We start from the raw sequence: 23545 nt of genomic DNA, 5'->3' as shown, positions 1-23545 counted from the left end.
ATTATTTATATTATCATTTTGTCTTGTATTAATATTAAATTTATCAATTTATTTTATTAAATTATAAAATTATTGATTAATAATAACTTATTAAAAAATTCTAATACTTGTTAACAATGGAAAGACATGCAAATGAGGAAGGGAGGATGATGAGAGGGCAATGGAGGTCGGTGGCGAGGGGAATTGGAATACCAAAGAAAGACAGGCCCCGAGATAATGAGAGGGAAGAAGGACCGAAAGGAGAAAGGAAGCTATCATTGTCATTACATCTGGTCATTGGTGGCTAATGAGGCTAGTTGTCTACGGTCGTTGACCAACGACGACAAATAGCAATGGACTGGAAAATAATACTTATAAATAAATTTTAAAAAATTCTTTTTCAAAAAGATTGTCCGCCTTTCTTGATGAGTTGTCCTAAAACTATGTTCATTTTCCTTTAAACATTTGTAATTCTTTACCTTTTATATCGAAAAATAAATTGCTGTAAATGCATTATAGAATCAATCTTAAATAATTTTAGTAGCACGAAAGATTACATAAGACAACTTTTATGAAATGAGTTAGGCTCCATTTGATTGACAGATTTTTTTACATTTTTGCCTTTGCTATTTATTTTTTATTTTTTTTATTTTCTTATAAAAAAATAAAAATGAAAAAGTATCTATCAAGTAAAATCTTTTAGCAAAAATGAAAGTATTGTATTTAAATTTCTTTTGTTATTATGGGTTCAAGTTTGTACTAAATGGTATATTTTGTTTAGTACAAATTAAATGATATTATAGTTTCGATTTATATGAAGTTTAATTTACCTTGTAGTAAACAAAATGTTTTTAAAAGTAAATCAAATGTTGAATCGATGGAAGCTTTAAATTTCGATTAAATAAATTAATTTAATCCGTTGGTATAATTTAAAATAATATTTAACATTAAATGCATGATTTTAGCATTAAGTATTAAATGTAATAAATACTTCATAAAACATGTATTGAACTTAATGGTATGGTATTTAATATAAAAATGAGAGGTTAAAACATAGCTATTAAACTAGGACTGGTCCAACAATTGAATGAGTTGATCCAGTAACCCAACACTCAGCTTTGATCGATCCTATATTTGACCCGTTTGTACAGTTGACTTAAAAAGTCAAATTGACTGACCGGTTTATGAAAAAAAACTTGTGATCTGTCGAATGTTTTATTGATCTGAGTCAATTGAGTATGATTTTTAAAATAATTTTTAAATCATGCTTAATTTATTCTAATTATTGCTTCTTTTATTCTTTTTCACTAAAAAGTTATATTCTTAAAAGAGGTTAAAATAAAAAATAAAATACTTTTTTAAAACTAAAAATAAAAATCTTTATAAGCTTAATTTTTTGCAATTTTTAAATGATGAATGAATATTTTTAATTCTTATATAAGTTAATTTTTAGTTTATACAAAGAAGAAATATATTTATATAAGTTATACTTTTATTTATAATATTTTAAGTATTTTTATTAACTTAATATTAATTCAACGGCCAAATCATTTTACCTTATATTCATAATTTTAAATAAATTCGATTCAATTCTAATAATTATAATTAACTATTCAAATCTTATTAGTTATAAAAAAATTAATATATAAAATATTACATCAGTCATAAAACCAATTTAATCCAGCTCAACCAGATATTGTTGGATAAACACCCGATTTGTTGCCCGTATTCAACCGAACAAACCAGCAGCTTTCAATTCAAGTTTTCAAATATTATTGAACAATTTCCATTTATGGATAGTGATTTTCTTTTTTTTTTCTTTTACGTTCATTAATCGAAATTCTTTCAAATTTGATTTAAAAGTGCCTTTAAGTAAGTTTTGCCTTTACAATATTGAGAGATAACAATGGGAAAATCTGCATATAATCGATATTATATATCAATTAAAAGAAAAAAAAAAAAAACACACTGGATTATTTTTTGCAAAGACACTAGGATTGATGTGGTGGTGTAGTTTGAACTAGTTTCTTAAGGTTGTCAATGATCATAACTAGCTTGGTATTCAGCCGATTCACAAAGCACTTGGGAAGCCATCCTGCAGGATCTAACTGCGCATAATTACAAACAATAAATATGAGCATGACCTTGACAAAACTAAAAGTAGAACTAATATTTTTAATTTTTTTTGGGGTAATTTTAGACTTGTCACTTCATATATTCATTTTGTATTTATTTTTATATTAAACATGTATAAAATAAAAAATTTATTGTATCACAATTCGTATCAATACAAGAATATAAATTTTTTTTTTGTTTTTACCAAATCAATATAAAATTTTTATCAAAATTTAAGGTTAAAATAACAAATAACCCTCAAATTTTACTATTTTATTTAAATAAGTATTTATATTTTTATTACATACAAATAAGTCCTTAACCCTTAATCAAATTAGCAGTTATTGTTTAATTTATATCTAAATAAGACCTCAATCTTCAATTTATACCTAAATAAGTCTTTAACATAAAAATATTTTAGTCAATAGCTTATTTGGGTATAATAAAAATATAAGATTTTACTTTTAAAAAAAAGTGAAATATTTCAAGATTTTTTAATATTTTAATTAAATTTTAAATCGTATTATTTTCATATAATTTTTTATATCATTTTCATATCATATATTTTAAAATTACCAAATTTATATAATTCAAGGATATTTCAAAATTTTTGTTTGGACCTCAATTTTTTTTGAAACGATTTAAGGTTACAAAAAAGCAATACTGGAGTTAATTACTCTTAACCAATTTTTTTAGAGTTAATTAACTTACCCTTGTGGGTAACTTTTAAAATTTTGAATGCATGTGCAAAAAACAAATGAAGGGGGTTAATTACCTGAACAACATAAGTAACAATACAGGAGTTCAAATCTTCAAGCTTCTCCACAACCCATCCTGATTGCAGCAATAATCCTCTAATTGCATTGTTTTGCTTTGGAAGCAATCCAGCAGCAATTTCCTTGGGCAATGAGGCCACTGCTACAACCAAAGTGCCATCTTCCATGGTTTCACGTCGCTCATACACTATGAATTCTCTTTTTCTGAAGAGAGGCTTCGAGTTTTCTCCAAACCTAAGACGAATAATGCTTAAGTTATCTTCAACATCTTTTATATATCTGGCTTCTACCAGGTCAGGGTCCCATTGCTGTCCACCAAAACAAAATTTCATTTTGAAGCAACAATATATATGGGCAATTATAAAACAATTTATATTAGCAGTTAATTTTATTCTACTAATTAAAGTTTGCATCCTTAACTACCTTTTAAAAATATATCACTCAAATTATTAGCAACGAGAATTAAATTATATTTAATTTATATATCACTCAAATTATTAGCAACGAGAATTGAATTTAACGAAGTCAATTCTTAAATAATCAACTTTCATAGTGCAATATTACTACTCTTTTTGTGGGCCAATATTATCACTCTATCTAAATTTTTGGTGCAATTTTTTTTTTAAATCATCTTAATAGAAAAAGAAATTAATTCCATTAAAATTGTAATATAAAAAAAATTATTGATTTTTGTTGCAAATTTCAACTATATAAAATAAAAATAATTTAAATACCAAAAATAAAAACAAAAAGCAATAAAAATTTTTAACCAACATTTTTTTTATGTATTTGGAACACTCAATTTTGTAGAGAGATAAATTTAAAACCAGTTTATATTGATAAAGTGATAAATTTAACTTTTTACCCCTTTCTAGTAAGGAAGTGACCAACCACATAAAATAAAGAATATATTCCGAACAATGGACAGTGCTTGGAGACCAATAAAAAAAAAAAATCTTTTCCAGGCAGCCAAAGGGACCGGAATCCATCTTCAGACAAATGAAAAAGAAAGTTTGAGCAATGCTCACCAGCCAACAAGGTTAAACAAAACCAAGAAGATCAGTCGCACCTTGGCAGCATCTATAGCATTAGCAACGGTGATGAATTGTTGGGGTGAGACAGATCTGAGCAGCCAGCGACTACGGAAAATGTGAAGAGATCCAGACCTGCGCTTTGAAATTTCTACTCCATTGTCAAGGGTGAGAATCTTCCATCCATCACTACAATTCCCCAACATGTTTGAGTCTGAAGCCGACAATAACTCCTGTATGCAGCTCTCACTTGCAAATTTGACGTACCTTCTCAGGGAGTCCTCACTGATGGACCTTTCGGAAACCAAAAGAAAATGACAGAAACGAGATAAAATTTGTCAAACAATAGTTTCAACAAGGTTATATGAAAGGACAAGACCAGTGGGAGACAACGTCGGATCCATATTGAAAAGCAGGGTGAGTGAAAAATAAGATAATTTGAAAGAAAAAAAAATTTTTTGACACCCTAAAATTTCCGTATTTATTGTAAGTGGACAACTTCGAAAAAAACTCATGGATCCGTCACCGACCGGCGAGAGAAGTTACCAAGACTGTTGCTGCCTGCAAGCTGCTGGACTGCTGTTCATTGCAAGGTTCCAAATTTTGATTATTTTCACTTGAAAAATTAGAAAGTGGAGGAGTACATGTATGCACCAAAAATTGGTTATATGGAAAAGCTGAAGAGTGTAAAATAATGCGAAGTGGGTCGAGGTGATTGATGCACATGCAGTGGCAGAAGAAGCTCCATGATTAGAACTGCAAGTCTCTCTCTAAATATAGATAAAAGGTAGATTCTTTACTTGGAAAAAAGGAACAAGAAGCAAGGGTAGGAAGATGATGCACATGGAGTGTTGTTTGCTTTTGAAAAATAACATGAGAGAAATGCGAAAGAGACTAAAAACTAAAGCAAGACTAGTGGGGGGGCTTAATTGAACTCAATAGTCACAAACGAAATGCACGTTTTAAAATTTTAGTTAAATTATATATGAATTAGACAAAAATAAAAATAATATATTTTGTTTTTACATAAAAATTATACAAATACGTAAATTATCAGATACAAGTGACGCTAATTCTATTTAAACACCCCAAATGAGTCATGAGGTCCCCAGTCACGTGCGACAACCAAGTTTCAAGTTGCTTTAGAAAAACATCAGTGGACAAACTTGTCTCAAAGTGCAGCTTGTTGTGTGCTAGAAGCCTATTACACTTCTTAGCAGCAATCTCGTCTACCCCAAAAATTAATCAAACAATTTGTTGCCTACATTAAACTAGTTTTATTTTGGATTTAACTTAGTACTCCATGAAAACAGAGTAAAATATTTTTGGTTTCAATTAGCGGTTGTCCTATCTTAAATTCCAACCCTTCCCTTGATTAGTTTTACTGTCCAAAACCTTTATGTTTAATCTGATAAATAATACCTGTTCATTGTCATCTTTATCTTAAGATGTAATGAAGCCAAATCTGAGTTAATACATTGTGAAACTCTAGCTCGGCTCCATCAAAAACTTGTAATTTGAAATTAAATTTAAATTCAATCGAGTTTTATTTTTCACTTGAATTTGGTTTATAATTTAATTGAATCGTTCGAACTCAACTAGGTAAATTTGATTTTTTTTATAAATATTAACATTAAACATTATATTTATTAGTTTTAATATATTAAAAAAATAAAAACTCAATTAAATTTGAAAAACTTTTAAATTAAATATTAAAGTACTCGAATTCAACTCCACTAATTACTCAAGTAATTAGAACTAAAACTTGATTCAACAATAAAACGAATCAAATTCAAGTTTTTACCAATTTAAATTTAAATAACTCACGAATAACTTGACTGTTTACACCCATTTCTCCTCCATCCATTTGTCTATTAAAGTTCTATATGATAGTTATTTTTGGTGTTTTTTCTTTTGAAATAAACTAAAAAATATGTTTAAATATCAACTCAAATAAATTTTTGAAGGACATTTTATACACAATGATCTTTTTAAATGACAAAATGTATGATTTCACTTCCAGATAAACAATGTTGTATTTTAATTATTAATATATTTTGAATAACTTTTGAAATTATTTTTTATCTTTTTTTTTTTTTTTTACTTTATATCAAATTTTCAGAAGAAAAAATACAAAAAGGTAACAAGGAAGAAAAAAAAAATCCAAACATAATGTGAATAAAAATTACCCTATGATTTGTTAATAAAATACTATATTCTTAATTTTAATGAATAAAGTCTAATCCATGACAAACTTTAGTATCCATTCAATAACGTGAATTAAAATTAAGTTTGTATTTTACGCATATACATTTTTATTTTAACATTCTTGCATATATGGTATAGTAAACCATAGACATTTGAATAATATTCCTTTCTTGTAATTCAATTCATTATTAGTTTATAGAACATTTACCCTGATGCTAGCAGCTTCTTAGTACGTCAAATGAATGCTACTCGGATCAAGCACTAAAGTTGCTTTTGAACCCCAAAAAAAAAAATTGATGTTAGGAGCTTCTTAGTACGTCAAATGAATGCTAATCAGACCAAGCACTAAAGTTGCTTTTGAACAAAAAAAAATTTACGTGGAGGAAGGGATTGAACTCCTGCTTTCATAGATGAAATTTACTCAATTGGTTGACGAAAAATATAAATATATTTTGTTTAAAAATATATAATTATAATAATGAAAATATATGTTACTTTAAACTTTAAAAAGGCACCCACCTTCTTATTGCATCCATGATTATGACAGCTAAATAAACATAACCAACAAAAGAAAGAAAAGTTTTAACTCCACACTCTAGATTGATAGAGAAGAAGAAATAACAGGAAAAAAATAAAAACAGAAGAAACTTTGTACTTTCTAAGACTGTAACATCTGCTGTGGTTTCAGGAAGCCTTTGGCTAGCAAACTGTCCACAGTCTCACGGACAGCTTCTTCAACTGGGGTGAAGACTAGACCCAGATCAATTAATCGCTTGGCTGCATCTTTGCAAGGAACTAAGCCCGGATGTGTATCCCCAGTAAACCTGAATGTTTACTGATGTTAAAATTTGCACCACAATACAACAATAGATAAAGAACAATAAAAAACAACAATCCTAAATAAAAAGAATAACAAAGAATAGAATATGCAATGAAACCAGCATATCAACCAATTGTGAAAGTCTAACATCCTACATGCATGTGAAGCTTCGGTACGTAATAGCAGAGCATATGAAATCATAAAGCTTTGATGACACCAAATATAAAGCATTTGATACAGATGCACATTACACACAACAATAGAGCCATAACCACAAGAAGCAAGTGGAGGACCCTAGGACCGGGTTAATGTAAGGAGGGGTCACTTGAGAAAACCCAACTCTCATGAAAAGTAAAGAGATTTTTCCAATCACAGAATTTTAAAAAAAAAAGAAAAAGGGGAAAAAAAAAAGGCATCTGAGCATATCATCATTGAGAAAAAGAATCAAAACCCCAATGAGACCAGCTCTCAACTTTCTGCAAGGGAGCCACCATAACTAGACAATAATAAAGGGATAAGGCAAGAGGAGGACACTGAAGCCATTAGAGAGTTGTAATTATGGAAGTAATAAGTTAAATTCATGTCCACCTTTAAACCACATGAGGTGTGATTATGACACTATATTCCAGGGTCACCGATTCTCTACTTGAATTGACCAATATTAACAACAAAGGGATTTCACAAATAAGTTGAATTGCAGTTCTTATGGTTTTGAATTTTACTATATGGTTTTCCAATGACCCATCAATATGTTGTTAACAGCTATCAAGTTAAATTCTTCCTGCTGCCTGCCAACAATTCTCAGTATCTTTATTTTCTCTAATTGGACAATGGCAAAGGGCAAGCAGAATTATCACCAAAAGGACTATAAATTATGAGATAAAACACCAAAAATTTAGACATGTATATATTTTCTCTCGAAAAGAGCAGTCGCCAACAATTTCACCGCATCCAAATATAGTGTAGAATGAACAAGAAACAACTAAGCACGATGTTTTACTATGATTCTAGATTTGGGATCCGTCATTTTCAACAATTCATCCTTGACACAAGCAAAGCCTAACATAAACGACAGTGTTGATTCTAGATTTGTGATTCTAACAATGAACATATTATCGTTACCATGCCATTATGCATTTCATGGTAATCTTTTCCTGATAGATTGAAAAGTCAGTCACCCAACCCTACATTATGTCACTAGTGTGGTGTTTTATAGATTTTAATCTATAAGAGAGAGTGAGGAAGGGGAAAGCAAAACCTGTGGACAGGATAGTGAGGGAAAAGTTCAGAGACAGTTTGAGCAAACTGAGCGAATTGATAGATGCCATTGGTGCAAAGATATCTACCAGAAGCAGCAGAAGATAGGAACAATAATAGGTGTGCCTTGGCCACATCTTTAACATGCACTGCTCCCAACCAATGGAACTCCTGAGGATCTTTGGAGCCTTGCAACAACTGCAGCAGAACTGCACTGCTGGCATTCAACTTGGGTTGCAGCAGAGGACCTAAACAAGTGCCTGGATTGATTGCCACTACATCCACTCCATGCTTCTCTGCATATTCCCATGCCGCTTTCTCAGCCAGAGTCTTTGACACTGCATACCATTTCTGTCGCCCCTTGCAATATTCCAGGTCTGTCCAGGATGACTCATCAAAGGCACCTTTCGTTTCAGGATCCCAATTGGGGTTAGGCACAATAGCTGATATAGAGGAAGTCAGAACCACGCGCCTGACCTTGGCCTTTCTGGCAGCTTCAAGCACGTTGAGTGTGCCCTGCACAGCAGGCACCACCAGCTCCTTCTCTGGGTCTTTGGGGTCCTCCAGAATGCAGGGAGAGGCCACGTGAAACACACCCTGGCATCCCTCCACTGCCTTGAGGACGGCGCTGTAGTCCAAGACGTCTGCCTCGTACACCTCCAGCCGCACGTTTGGGGAAGTCGCGCCGGGGAGAGAGAACAGGTGCGTTGGGTCTGACCCTGGGTAAATCGAAGCGTGGATGCTGGTGTAGCCGTCTTCAAGGAGGGTGCGTACCAACCATGAGCCTATGAAACCATTAGCTCCGGTCACGCACACCGCTTCTTTAGGGTTCGCTGCAGCCATCGCTTTTCGTAGGGATTGGATGAGCTTGATTCAATCGTACTAATTGGATTATAAATTTAGAATCAAAATGAGTTTTAACTTTTCCTTTTTAAGAAAAAAGTTAAATAACAAAGTGAAATCATTCTCTGATTTGTTAGTAATTATATGAAAATTACACGTAAAAAATCAAAATTACATTGAATTTATCTGGATAAGCCTAAATCTTTATTTGTTACTAATTTTATCAGATTACTTGCACTTTTTAAAATCAGGTGTTATCTTAATTATGGTAGTTTAAATTAGATTGGAATTTTGATTTATTAGTAATTTTATTGAATTACGTACTTGTTTTAAAACAAAAGACCAAATTGCATTAAAATTATGCTAATAAGTCTAATCAGTGAAATTATGCTAATAAGGTTTTGATTTGTTGGTAATTTACTAAATTACTTGCACCTTTCTGAAGTTAAACAAAATTTTTTGAAATCATCCATATCTGTCTAATGATACTGGATTAATTATTTACTTATTCCTTTTCAAAGTAAAAGATTAATTTTTTTTTTATTTAGGTTTAATAATAGGTTTATATTTGTATTTATTTATTTTATGTTTAACATATAAATAAAAATTATAATATTATAATTTGTATTAACATATCAAATATGAAATATATTTTTTTTATTTATAATTTTTATTAAAATTTTAAATTATAGCATCTTTCATTTTTTTTATATTTTTATATTATATCATCATAAAATTATTATATCTAATTTTATTAGATTACTTACTCCTTTTTAGTACTGATCAAATTTAGTTGGAATAATGAGTCTAACAATATTATGTTTTGTTAGTAATTTTATCATATTACTTGCACATTTTTTTTAGTAATTTTACGGGTTACTTACTCAAGCAAAAGACCATAATTGATTGGAATCATCTAGATCGACCTAAGGAGTTTTTGATTTGTTAATAATTTTACCGGATTTTTTCAAAATAAAAGACAAATTTGATTGAAATCGTCTTATTGGTTAGATCATAATTTATTTATTAATTTTAACAAATTTTTTTTCACTTTAAAAAAAATGAAATTTGATTAGAATCATTTTAATCAACCTAACGAGACCTTGATTTATGAGTGCATTTTTAAAGCAAAAGATCAGATTTGATTGGAATCACCCAAAACAACCTAAGGGAATTTTAATTTGTTTGTAATTTTATTGGATTACTCGTATCTTTTAGAATCAAGAGACCAAATAATTTCGGCTTCCACTTTTCAATCTTTTTTTTTTTCCTTTAAAACTCCCAAGCCCATCACTCCAATTGCTCCTCTCATAAACTTTTTCCATTGAGTCTTTCGTATCCCCTTTTGAGATGATTTGCCAAATGAAGATGTGTGTTATATTATATTGTTTTTTAATATTTTTTGGATTTTATGGTAATTTTTTATTTTAGGTTTTCTATAAAAGGTTTCAATTGTATTATCTTGAATGCCAAAAATGATGTTTTCTTTATGTTTGTTTACGTAGATTTTTTTGCCTTTGATGATTATTCTAGTTTTTCTTACTTGTTTACGAAGATTTTGATAGTTATATTTTTTTTATTACATCTCACAAAATTTTCAATGAAAATTACAATTTTGCTCTTAAGAAAATGGCAACTAAAAACATAAATGCAGAGTTTAACTCTAACCTAAAACGTGTGAGTTACACTAGCATTATGAAGTCCTTATTTGAACTCATTTTAAAATGTTTAATCTTACATTAAATTAAATTAAAGATTATATTCTTAATTGAAAAATCCTGAAAATGTTAGATCATAAATTGAACATTTAGCCTCTTTTTAAATATCAAAACAATTTGTTGAATCTAAATAAAAGAACTAGGAGAATTTCCTTTAATTATACTACTCAATTCTTTTTTACTTTCTTAACTTCTAATCATCCATTTTGATTTCTTCATTAATTTCCTTAATATCAATGATATTTCATCTCCCATACACAAAGTTTTCAAAAAAACAAATCAATTCAAAATCGCTTTTACCCTTCTCTTTCATTTTGTTGGAAGAATTAATAGATTCCAAAACATCCTTCTAGAAATTTTTGAAAAATTTTGAAAAACTAAAAGCAGTAAACTCCATCGTTTGTTGAAGAAATTGTGATCACCACACATTGAATCCCAAGTATAAATCTTAGATAAAAATAATTTCAACATTTTATTTAAATACCCATAAGAGCTCTTTGTTTCGGTTTGATAATTGGTTGATTATTGGTTTTTATTCATACTGATCTCTTAATAGTTTTAAATTTAAAGATATTGATAGTTTGTATAAACTTTTTCTTTTGTTGTTTTACAATAAATTTGTTTACTTTCAATCAAAATTTTTAGCTTTTTGTTTGTTTTGTCTCTTGCTTTAATGCACAACACTTTCAATATTTACGATTTGAAAATTAAAAATAATTTGGAAGATTAGAAGTAACTACATTTTAATTTGGTTGAAAAAATCCAACACAAGGGATGTTCAATCCCAAGTATAAACCCAACATTAAAACAATCTCATTAGGGTTTTAAATACCCACTTGAGTTCTTTGTTTTTGTTAGATAATTGATGATTTTTTTAAAAAATCATAATTGGATGATTATTGTTTATTATACGTATTGATCATATTAATATCGTTAAAAATGAAGGACCTTAATTGTTTTCCTAAACTTTTTATGTTATTGTTTTACAATAAATTTCTTTAAATTTTTTCCTTTTCAATGTTGTTCATCTTTCTGCCTTCCACTTTAATGCAGGACAGTCTCTACAATTACCATCAAATATCTTCATTTGTTATTGTAAGTAAAACATAACCACAATATTCTTTGTTTTGGTTTGCTAATTAGATGATTATTGTTTTATATTTTCATTAAGAAATTCTCCATTTACCTTGAAATCCTTAAATCATAGCATTTGTTCCTTGATTTGAAGAACCTAATTAACCAGACAATGTATTTAATTGTTTGACAATGTACATTGCACCTTGATTTAAGTTTTTTTTTCTTAGTTTTTTTCAATTCAAATTCATTGCCTGCTTTGTAATGTATGGCTTTTAACCTTAATGTAGAAGTAAAAAATAATGCACCTAAAATTCATTATTTTACATAAAATGACAATTGGTTTGCTTTGGAATTAATCCATGGTTAGCTTTAAAATGGAGCAATGTTAAGCCTTTCAAATATGAGTTTTTTGCTGCAACTATTTGGTAAACATTTTTTTTATTCTTTACTTATAGAAATTGTTCCTATTTTTACATGTTTTTTTATTGGTAGATTAATAATAAATAAAAATGACAGCATTTGAAACTTTAAGTTAAATTGTTGCTATAAATTATTGCAATGATTGTTTAACATGTGACAGATAACAAATCATTTCCATCTATTATTAATTAAACAAAATAAAGGTAAAGTACACTTATTATAAAAGTTTTTTGTATATAATGGCAAGACAAAAACAATTTTCTTAATCTATTCAAATTGTTTAAAATATATGTAGGAATAAGTTTTTCAATATACTTATTTGTTAATAATAATTCTCATGCGATTGTTTTGTCAGATTTCCATTGAAATTGTACTTACTTCCTTTCTTTTCAATTTCCTTTGGAGTTTAGTCATTCTAACATTCTTTTTTATGACAATACTGTTCCAAAGTTTTTCCTTATTATTTCATTTTTAGTCTACTTTGCCTTGATCTTATATTTCTTTTTTTTTTTTTTTGTTATGCTTTAATATCTTGATTTCTAAAAACATGTTCATTATAAAAAAATAAGCAGTTTTTTGGTAACTTGTATGAAAGTTTTATTTTGTTTGAAATAAACTTTTTTTTAAATAAAAACTTTACTGCTCATTGTCAAGAGCTATTTTTTTCAACATTTACATTGATAAAATCCGGACACTCTTCTATCTAATATATTATCTCACTAACTCTTAATCCCTCTTTTGCTAATAGATGTGCTACTTTATTTGCTTTTTGTTTAACATGCATGCATTTTCATGTTAGAAAAGTTGCAAGCCTTAACTATACTTTAACGATCAGATCAAGGATTTAAATTACGGTTGCAATTACATTTTTTGTCGCATTGCATTTATTGTAGTTGTGAACATAATGGAGACCTTCGCAATCATTATGATTATAGAGGTCGTAAAATTTTTTAATTTTGCTCAACTGACTATAAAATATAGTAATTATAATTATTAAGCATAAAAATTTTTATTTTATAATTTTAAAAATAGTTTTTATCATGTCATATCTTTTATCTAATTAAGAAAAAAATATTTATAATTTTTTTTAAGATTATAGCAAAATATTTATATTTTAAAAAATTACTCACATGGTAATTAAAAAATAATAAGAGATAAATAAACATGTAAAAAATAGATATCCATAGTAAATGATATATTTGATTCTTTAAATAACATTCATCAAGTTATTGTTAGATTATATCGTGCAAAAATCATCTAACAAGTGGTTAGACATCCATAATTTAAGCAGATGACATGACTTGAATTTGGCACAATCTCCATTAATGTTTCTTTTAGTTTATGTACTTTACACATTGTCTCCGTTCATGGGTAGTTTTAGGAAATTAAGCAAATGTTTTAAGCATTAATTAGTTTAATGCCACTTTTAAGCAATAACTTCGATATAATTTTTGTTGAAATTTCAAAAGTTGAAATGTTTTGTTATTATCCTGTGGAATTAATTGGCAATTCTTTTTCTATTAAAATAATTAACAAATCTTTTTGTTACCAAGGCCAAATTTCCTTCCAACAAAGTTTCTTTTAAAAATTTTTTTTTCCAAAATTAAAAAATGAAACCGGTTATATTACTTCTAAATATATATTAAAAAATTCAACCCCTACACAACACCCATGTCTTTTTGTAATTTTTCTAAATTCATTTACCTTTTATTCTCTCTGGTCTCTACCTTTTGTCTAAATCCCATAAACAGACACAACATTTTTATCATCCCTTTACTCTGTGTTATCTTAATTTTTTTCTCCAAGCTTTCATCCTCATCCCCCATCTCTTAGCTTTTCTTTTTTCTAGTGTGTGCTCTTTGCTTATCTCCCTCAACCTTAAGTCGCACTCTCATCTCTTGTTTTTTGTCTTAAGTCCCAAAGCCCCTGTCTTTTAGTAGCAGTGCATTATAACCCAGCCCAATCTCAAACACACAATCACTATAACTCTGAAAAATTTTCAACAAAGAAAAGGTAATTTGAATGCTAAATTACTTGCTTACCTTAGCATGTGATTGAATTTAAGACAATTGATGTCTTTAGAAGTCTAGGTTTTATGTTTTTTTTTGGCTAAATTAGTGAATTGATGTCTTTTTTATGGCTTGCTTTTTTCGTTTTAAGCTTTTAACTGAAGTAAAATAAATTTTTTCGTTGAATTTTTGAATGAAAAATAGAGTAGTGGGCAATAGCAGACCATTATCACCATATTTTACGGTCATGATGAGCCATTACAGTTAGGATTCAAATTCTCTTATGTTTTTTCCTGAATAACGATAGTGGATAATGGCATTATCATAAAATAACAGCTACTATATCATTATCTCATCGCTATTTAAATCCTTGGATCAGATTACCAACTAATAACAAGCTTTTATCCTTGTATTGTATCTGTCGAACCACCTCCAGAGTATCACATTCTATTTTAATCCTATATAAACCCATTTTAGCTATAAGCTTTACTGCCTCCACTATTGCCTAAACCTTAATTGTCGCAAAGACCTTACAACCTTGAATTTGCTTTTGCATGCTACCTATTACATGCCCATCATGATTTTTAGCAACAATGCCAATTCCTCTTAGGTCCTCTTTTATGTTAAATGCTTTTTCAAAGTTTATTTTTATGGCTTTTTCTAGTGGTCTTTGTCATTTTACACCTTCTTAGGCCGTCAGTGTTTATTCTTTTTCTTACATATGTTAATAAGACTCTTAATACTTATATACAAATGTGACTATATCTTTGCATGTTTTGTGCACATTGTTTTTAACCTCCTCATTTTTAACCTCTTTTTATGTTTGCTATAAGTTTGGGTTCTTTTTACACTTCTGTTACGGGTGGGCACGATGTGATTGCATGCAAAACTAATTCATCAGTTTGTTTACATTTTGGGTAAAAAGTTAAATTGACCAACTTTTTTTCTTTGAGATTTGCAGAAATCGGTAAGAACCCATGACTCATTCTCTATGCAAAAATCTTTATTTTATTCAAAATATCTGTCCTCCATAGCTTGGTCCATTCTCTCTATCTACATCACGTGCATTATCTTGGTTTGCAAAGGTTTCCTGCTCAACTAATGTTTGTGACCAATATTTACTTTTGACACTACATCTTTTATCTTTACTATGATGCCATATTAATATATCGTGAGCCCTAAAATTGCTTAGTGGAATTGCCAAGACATCTGCTATTGTATCGCTTGTAAAAATACTATCCAGTTTATCACCATCCCATTCTTTTGTATCAGCATTTATTAGCTCTTTTACCTTGGTTTTCCTTAGATGGACATTTTTTTTTATTATGGAATGAAGCTACCATTCCTGGGCATCCAAGGATCATTCCACACACTAATGTTGACTCTATTTCCCATTCTCTTCTTTAAACCTCGTCGTAGCAAATCTTTTCCCATGCAGATGCTTCTCCAAATGTAAGACAAGGATAACCCCACACTAGTTTCGAAGAAAGTTGTATTAAGAAAATATTTCTCCTTAATCACCTTGTATACTAGAGATTTATTATTCTACATTAGGCACCATCCCTGTTTAGAAAAGCCATATTAGAGTTGGGAAATATTTAGGTTAGATTTTGATAAGCTGTTTTGGTCTGAGGTTAGTGGTTACTGATGCACCATTTAGGGATGAAGAAGGTATTAGGTTCATGACTAGGAGGTGGATAGTGGTAGTGTGGGTTGTTCTTGGTAGTTGTGATAGATGTCACAACAATTTTTCGAACCACTAAATAAATTTGAAAATAAATAAGAGAAGTTACCACTAATCTTTTATGGTTAGGTGTGATTGGTCACATATTAAAACTTATCTTTTTAATAAAATTTTTAAAATTAATTAAAATTTATTAAAAAGATAATTTTTTAGGTCTATAAAAATAATTTTTGTTTAAGAATTGGTTACACATATGAAAGAATTAGCACCTCCACAGCATCCGTTTAAAATTGTACTAATTAATTATGTGTTATCATTTAATTTTGACCAAAATGGTCTAGATTTTGGTATTTAAAATTAATTTTCTTTATTGTAGAAAATAAACATATTTTTATTATTATTATTTTTATCTTGGTTGAGAAAAATCTAAATAAGAACCTTATTATTGAAAATTTTTTGAAAATATTCCAATATTTTGACAATATTAAAAGGAACTTTTTTACTTAAGGATCTCTTAAGAATTAGTATTCGAAATTCTTAAAAATATTATTCTTAACGACTCATATTTATCTTCAATATTTATATTTAAAAGAACATAAAGTATGATATCTATAATTTAAAATCAATTAATATTTTCTAAAAATTCATTTATATTACTAAAATGAGAAATCGTTCAAAAAAATTACTTTAAATGCTCCAACACATTAGCAACATTTTAGATAAATTTCCTTACTTAGAGTTTCTAAAGAATCATTACCCGAATTTTTTTAGAATTTCATCTTCGGAGATTTTTTTATTATTATATTTTAATTTTTATTATTTTTTAATATAATGCACATTTATTAATTTGTATTGCTATTGTATTGCATGAAAGCTCGTTTTTAGAAGTGAAAAGTAAACAATAATTTTTTTGTATTGAAAATCATTTTAAATATTCCAATTCTTTGGCAATATTTTTTTGAAAAATTCTCTCACCTAAGGTATTATCGGTAATTACTATCCATGCTTCCCATAATCCTATTATCGAAAACCTTAATTACTTTTAAGATTATGTAATGCTAATAATAAGGTGCAATATGTATATAAAAGTTTTTTTATATTTATATATATTTTTTAAAATTTTGTTTTATTATATTTTATTACATATTTTATAAATATTTAAAAACATATTACTTATTTTCCTTATATTATATTTCTTCACTACTCATTTTAATTTTGTCTTAATCACCTAATTATTTCACCATCATTATTAAAAATTTTACAAGAAACAAAACAAAGAAAATCCTTTTATCAAAAACTTTTCTAGATATCTTGATACTTTGATAGTATTTTTAGAAAACTTTTTTCACCTAGGGATTTCTTAAGAATTTCTATTCAGATTTCATTAGAATTCCATCATTAAAGATTTTGTTTATTTTTTTTATTTTTCTTATTTTATTTTATTTTTACCCTAATTCCAATCTTGAATTTTTATTATTGTATTTTTTAATATTATATTTTAAAACAATAATAAAAATAGTTAATCATAATATTCATGTATCATTATATTAATTTCGGTACTAAAAGATTCATTTTTTTCTTTTTCATTATTTTCCCTTTTTTAATATCATCATTTAATTGTAAATATAATTTTAGGTAATTAAATGAATGAGAAATTTTTGCATTAAATACTTTCCTAAATACTTAATTACTTTCGTAGTATTTTAAAAAAAATATTCTTACTTAGATATTTCAAAGAATTACTGCTAGAACTTATTTAAAATCTCATCATCGGAGATTTTCATTGTCATCATCATCATTATTATTTATTTTTCATAATTTAAAGTATATGAAAAAATAAAATGTGTCAAACATAAATTAAAGTATGAAAAATTAAATTAAAACAAAATAGGAATCCAACCAATAAGGAAATTAAAAATGTATAAAATTAAATTTGCAATTAACCTTAAAAAAATAAATATGCACAGGCATGAGAAAGATTAAATATACATGGAAGAAAAACTTATAAAGAACAAACTTTAGGCTTTATATTTTAAAACTTTTACTTATTATAAAATTATAACTAAAAGAACTATTTGGACCTATTCCATTTTAAACTAAACAAAAATAATGTAAGGAAAAAAATGGCCCCCATGCCATGACTTTGGACACTTACATGACGTTATGTGTCAACCTTATAATAATGGCCCCTCACCATGACTTTTGATTCTTACATGACTTTGGACACCTACATGACATTATGCGTCAACCTTACAATAATGGCCCTATACCATGACTTTTGATTCTTACATGATATTATTACCATGTAGATGTTTCAGTAAAAAAAGACCACTTTTTGTACTACTCTACTACCAAACATGAATAAAACTTTAAAGGCTCAAACCTCTCTATAAGCAATGGGCATGCTTTCCTTTGAAATCCCCTAAAGATAGCAACATTTTTTCTTTTGTCCAAGCCCCCTTTTCTTTTCCTTAAAGTTTTTTTTTTTTAATTTTTTCATTTATGCTAGCTTATGGGCTTCCTTTTCCATTGCATTCCCTCTTTTCTGTTTCCTCTTCCATCTTTTTAAATCATTTTTCAGCCATTCTCTCTAAAAACCCCCTGAACCTCTTATGTCCTTTCTAAACCCTTTTTGTTTTTTTCCTCTTCAACTCACCACCCTTTGTAGGCCTTGTCTTTGTTTTTTTTTTATTGCAACTTCAGCTCCATAGTAGCTAACTATCTCCTCTGCATGTCGCGCATGCCTTCACGTGAAAGGGAATGGGCTCTCTTTTTTTTTTTTTTTGCTCAATTTCAACCTCCACCTTTGTGTAAAGCCTATGCCTTTTCTTTATTATTCTTCTTTTTTTTCTTCTTCTTTTTGTTCACATGGGAACCAAATATTCTCATGAAAATAAATTTTCCATCTTAGGCTTATATGTTCTTTAATCACTTTTTTTTAGCTAATCCCAACAAAATGGGCCATGAAATACAAGCTATGGGCCATGTTTTTCCTTTTATTTTTAGATTTAGGCTCTCATTTTGGCTTTAGGCTTCTTTTTTTTTTGTTGCTTTTAGATTATGTTTTGGGTTTTGTTTTGGGCCTTAATTCTTAGGCTTTAAATTGATTTTTGGGCTTTTAAATTTAAATAATTAAATTATATTTTAATCCACACTAAATTGAGCCTTAACCCAAATAAAATTGGATTGGATTTTATACATAAAAAAATGACCTGAAAGCAATTAATCTAAAATAACCCCAAATGAGTCAATCCAATTAAAACACATAACTTGGTCCAAATTGAATAATTCAAGTTAAGTATAAAATTGAACAAACTTAAATAGTCATAAACAAAATTAGTTATTTACAATAGGGATTTATGTATACTTGAGTTTAGCAAGGATTGTGGATGCTTCTCTATAGCCAAATAAATTAAAGTTTTTTATGTCATTTTTGTGCTTCGTAGTAGGTGTTCTTTGGTCAATGATGGCTGAATGGGTGTGTGACTTTTTTTTTATTTGTGAAAAATTGGTTCCCCTTAAACTATGTAAAATTTTCTCTAATTGTGTATGTGAATTCTCTCCCTTGTTGTGTTCAAATCCCCCTTTAAAATGTTGATCACCTCCTTTTTTGCTTGTGAAATTCTCCTGTTATCATAAACCTTAATAGAAATCCCTCTAAAAAGGTCATTGGAATTTTTAGAATGTAGTTACAGCGGGCAACAATGCTTGCATTAGGGATGGCGGAGTTAATGAATTTGGAGTTTCAAACATGTTGATGTTCTAGGGTTATGAAGCTTGTTTGCTTAGTTCATGCTAGCGAGTCAACAAGGTAGAATCAGAAATAAAATATAATGTTGAAAATGGTGGAATGAAATAGGGATAAGGAAAAATGAATCTTGAGAAGGGAGGAAAAGGTCTGAATGATGAAAATTGTTGTTGTTTTGAGCTATGGCAAACAATTTTTTTTATAATTTTTTTAGCTCTTAACTAATGTATTTGGGTTTTAAAATTGAAATGTAGACTTCTATTGGGTTTAAGTCTTCCATTCCCATATGAAACAACTAAATTTAAATCAAAAGTGAATTGGGCCTTAAAAATGAATATTCAAATTTCTCAAGGCCTCATGACTTTAAACTAAGATTAGATTCGATTAGACTTTAATCCATGCGAAATGAACCAAAAAATTAGTTAATCCAAAACCAAAACCAAAACAAACCCAATTAGATAATTTTGACCAACATGCTTGAACATGTTCAATATGGGTATATTAAATTATGCAATAAAACTAAATCAAATTGAATAATTTTGGACAAAATTAGGTGTTTACAATGATAATGAGTTTCTTACAGAAGACTAATCTTTTTAATTCAAAATTCTAATTAGATTTTGTGTGTTTATTTTATAAGAAATTGGTGATATTATTATTTATACTTTTAAATTTATTTATTTGGTATTTGAAAGTACTACATATTTATTATGCCTATTGTTATTAGTATTACTATGTATAAATATATATATATATTTGTATTATGTTGAAAAAAACTCAAAATAATATGTTGAAATAACGATATCGACATATACCATTTTTCAAAAGCTTACGAAATGCTATTTGATATGATACTAACAACCTTGGTCCTAACATACCTGATATGGGAGTAGGTCATCCAATTGCTCGCGAAATTGTGACAATGGATCAACATACGTATAAGACTTTCATTGTTAAACACAAGATTCAACATTAGAATATGCCATGCTAGTTATTGGACTTAGTGTAGAAAAGTGCTCATAAATGTATGCTTACATCAAATACATGAAGCATCATCATTCATATATCCATTTCCATCAAATAAACAAACATAATTAATCCATAAAATCATTTAACTTTTTTAATATACATACCTAAAGAAGTGTGATATAACCAGCTATTTGAAAAACGTTAGCTTTGCTCGTTATACCAAGTTGCCTATATAAGTATGTTAGGCAAGCTATCCTTAAGCAAATTCATTGGTGGTGTTCAATTCACTCAAAAGCATTAAGTACACTATTGATACTTTATCACCATTCTTGTTAACAAATAGTGAACATTTTAAGACTTAAATCCTGCTAGCACACTCCAAATCTCTTGTAAAAGCTTTATTCATAACATTTTTAAATGTATCTTGCAATCACTGTAACTTAATAGATGGACCATGACAAACTTTCATCTCATTGGTTACCTGAGCCTTTGACATTTCAAGTAATTGCACCAACATTACGTTCACCTCATTAACCATCAGTATTTGAGGGTTTGTTGTCGCCCCTTTACAAGTATGTGAAATATCACGTACGTATATTTAGCATGATGATCATTTTATCAAATGTAGAGGAAATGTATTCATCTCAATCTCCACTTTTCAAAAAATTCAGACATTATCATATTGTTGGACATACAATACATGTAATCGATTAATGAATGAAATCGTGACCTAATAACGTTTTCACATATACGTTGCCAAGAAGCATCTAAATGCCATAGCTATAACTTTGCTCCATGATTGATTGATTTTAACATAGCTTGCTCCTATAACAACAACAATAATAAATAAAAAATAGTTATTAAATTTACATACATTAAATAATAAGAATAAATCATAAGCATAATCATAATTAAATTTATTATATGACCATTCCATATATTTGCCGCAACATGAGTTCAAAAGCTCTTAAGGATAGACATTGGCCTTCTAGGAAAAGACTCAACCAACTCTTCCATGTCATCTCTATCCTTATCGTCATGAGGCTGGGTAAGAAGGTTGTCGTTAATAATTGATTTTAGGGGGTTAACAATCAATTCATCTACATGTTCATGAACTTGCCCTCTCCTCTTAGAAATAGTTGAACATGTCTGAGTGTCGGCTATTATAGCATGTCTCTACCTGTATCAAGTTACCTTTTTTTGTTCATGTCATATCTGTTGTTACATAGAACAAATAATCAACACTTTATCTTTGAAACAAATATTTAAATTAACCCTAAATCTAAAGCTTTTAAAGCTTTTTGAATATGTAAATTTGAAAGCTTTTTAAGGTTTTTGGATTTGCAAATTCGAAAACCTTTTAAAGTTCATAAAAATGCAACTCCATGAACTTTTAAAGCTTTCTGGAAATACAAATCTGGAAACTTTTAAAGCTTCCAAATTTGCATTTTCAGAAACTTTTGAAAGTTTTTAGATTCGTATTTCTAGAAACTTTCAAAAGTTTCTAGATTTGCAAATCCGAAAACTTTAATAAATTTTCAAAAATGTGAATATGAAAGGCACGAATTTCACATGAATCTAACCTAAATTTACAAAATCAAACTTGCAAAATCAAATAATATAAAAAAAACCCATAAATTAAAGATTTGTGACTTGATTAACTCCAAATCCTAGTGATTTTAGGGTGATTTTTTGGTAAAAAATTGAGAAATTTTGTTTTAGTGTTTGAATAAGTTTTAGGTGTTATTGCATTTAATGATGCAATGGTGTTATGGGAAATTAGGGTTTAGGGGCTTTGAGTGTAACGAGTAAAAATTTGTTTTCAAGATTTGAATTTTGGGTGTGTTTAGAATGTGAGTATATAAAGTAAAAATAAGTGTTTATATAGACCAAAAGAATGAAAATTTTTTATTGGACCCTTAGTCTATTTTATTTCTCTAATGCATGTAGAATGTTCAATCACACTAAAATGCTATTTGCCAAACAGCTTCCAATGTGATTAGACATCTCAACTGAATCACACAAAAACTCATCCAAATGAGTCTTAAATGAGTGTCGTTAAATAGTGAGATCATCCAAGTTGTTTGATTGCTTCTATTTTTGCAATAGTGTACATACAAAAGATATAAAGATTTATAAAAATAAAATGAAAAAAATTAATTATTAATAGTAAAATTATTTTAATAATAAATTATTATAAATAAATTAATCAAGATAAAAGGAATATGTATCATTGTTAAGTTACTTAAAAAGATTGTAAAATGAATTATATTTAATAGTTAAAATATTTTAATTTTAAAAAGATTAAGTTTTCGATTTGTGCTACTTTATAAACTTTTAGATATTTTTAAATTTTAAATATAAATATTTAATTTTTTATTTGAATTTAAAATATAAATAAATTTATACATTATTGTATATATTGTGAAAAAAGAATTCTATATAAACGTTCACATCATCAAATTTTATTCAATAATTTTATTTCTTATAATATAATATACACAAATATAATAAATATATATATTATATACATATAAACACACACTAGTAGAAGACTCGCTATACGTCTGCTAAAATTAAACATAATATTAAAATAACATATGATAATAGTTTTATTCAAGCGTTGAATTCAAAAGGCTGCAAAGTTTTAAAATAGAATATAAATAAATATATAAGTAACACCTTAAAATGTTGCCAAATCTAATCAGGTAATTCTTGATAAAGAAAGACATGCGAAATAAATGTTATTGGTTGTATCATTTCCAAGACGCAGCTTTCTTAATATCATGAATAATTTTTAAATTATAATAAAATATTTAATATGATATTTAAATTTAAAATTTTTTAAATATATGATTTAAATTATAAATTTATTAATTAATATAATATTT

The 23545-nt window shown here is 28.1% G+C and overlaps 2 protein-coding genes across 4 annotated transcripts; both read right to left on the bottom strand.

Moving 5' to 3' along the window:
• Positions 1 to 1812: 1812 nt before the first annotated feature.
• Positions 1813 to 5419, bottom strand: LOC111280665 (Polyketide cyclase/dehydrase and lipid transport superfamily protein). 3 transcript variants are annotated; one of them, XM_022868079.2, is made up of 4 exons: positions 4448 to 5415; positions 3940 to 4195; positions 2870 to 3178; positions 1813 to 2087 (listed from the first exon to the last, which is right to left on the bottom strand). In XM_022868079.2, the coding sequence occupies exons 1-4, from the start codon at positions 4486 to 4488 to the stop codon at positions 1971 to 1973; spliced, it is 723 nt and encodes a 240-aa protein (XP_022723814.2). In that variant the 5' UTR covers positions 4489 to 5415; the 3' UTR covers positions 1813 to 1970. The 3 variants fall into 3 exon arrangements, with proteins under 3 accessions (XP_022723814.2, XP_089613291.1, XP_089613290.1); XM_089757165.1 differs by having other exon boundaries at positions 4432 to 5413; XM_089757164.1 differs by having other exon boundaries at positions 1825 to 2087; positions 2870 to 3104; positions 3899 to 4195; positions 4448 to 5419.
• Positions 5420 to 6538: 1119 nt separating this feature from the next.
• On the bottom strand, positions 6539 to 9056 carry LOC111281083 (NAD(P)-binding Rossmann-fold superfamily protein). The gene is made up of 2 exons (XM_022868681.2): positions 8188 to 9056; positions 6539 to 6933 (listed from the first exon to the last, which is right to left on the bottom strand). Exons 1-2 carry the CDS (start codon positions 9027 to 9029, stop codon positions 6768 to 6770), a joined length of 1008 nt encoding a protein of 335 aa, XP_022724416.1. The 5' UTR covers positions 9030 to 9056; the 3' UTR covers positions 6539 to 6767.
• Between the last annotated feature and the right edge of the window lie 14489 nt (positions 9057 to 23545).

The sequence above is a fragment of the Durio zibethinus genome, chromosome 28, assembly GCF_047325235.1.
Source record: "Durio zibethinus cultivar Kanyao isolate XHJ-2024 chromosome 28, ASM4732523v1, whole genome shotgun sequence".
NCBI classification, from domain to species: domain Eukaryota; kingdom Viridiplantae; phylum Streptophyta; class Magnoliopsida; order Malvales; family Malvaceae; genus Durio; species Durio zibethinus.
Note: the sequence above shows the minus strand (reverse complement) of the source record. Positions and strands in the feature narration are given on the sequence as shown.

Bases quoted from the DNA above. Each gene is read 5' to 3' on its own strand.
- LOC111280665 (XM_022868079.2), bottom strand. From the start codon at position 4,488: ATGAACAGCAGTCCAGCAGCTTGCAGGCAGCAACAGTCTTG. The intron at 4,196-4,447 runs GTAACTTCTCTC...GGTTTCCGAAAG, and splicing joins TGCAGGCAGCAACAGTCTTG to GTCCATCAGTGAGGACTCCC. The intron at 2,088-2,869 runs GTAATTAACCCC...AATTATGCGCAG, and splicing joins TTGTTACTTATGTTGTTCAG to TTAGATCCTGCAGGATGGCT.
- LOC111281083 (XM_022868681.2), bottom strand. From the start codon at position 9,029: ATGGCTGCAGCGAACCCTAAAGAAGCGGTGTGCGTGACCGGAGCTAAT. The intron at 6,934-8,187 runs GTTTTGCTTTCC...GTAAACATTCAG, and splicing joins CCTCACTATCCTGTCCACAG to GTTTACTGGGGATACACATC.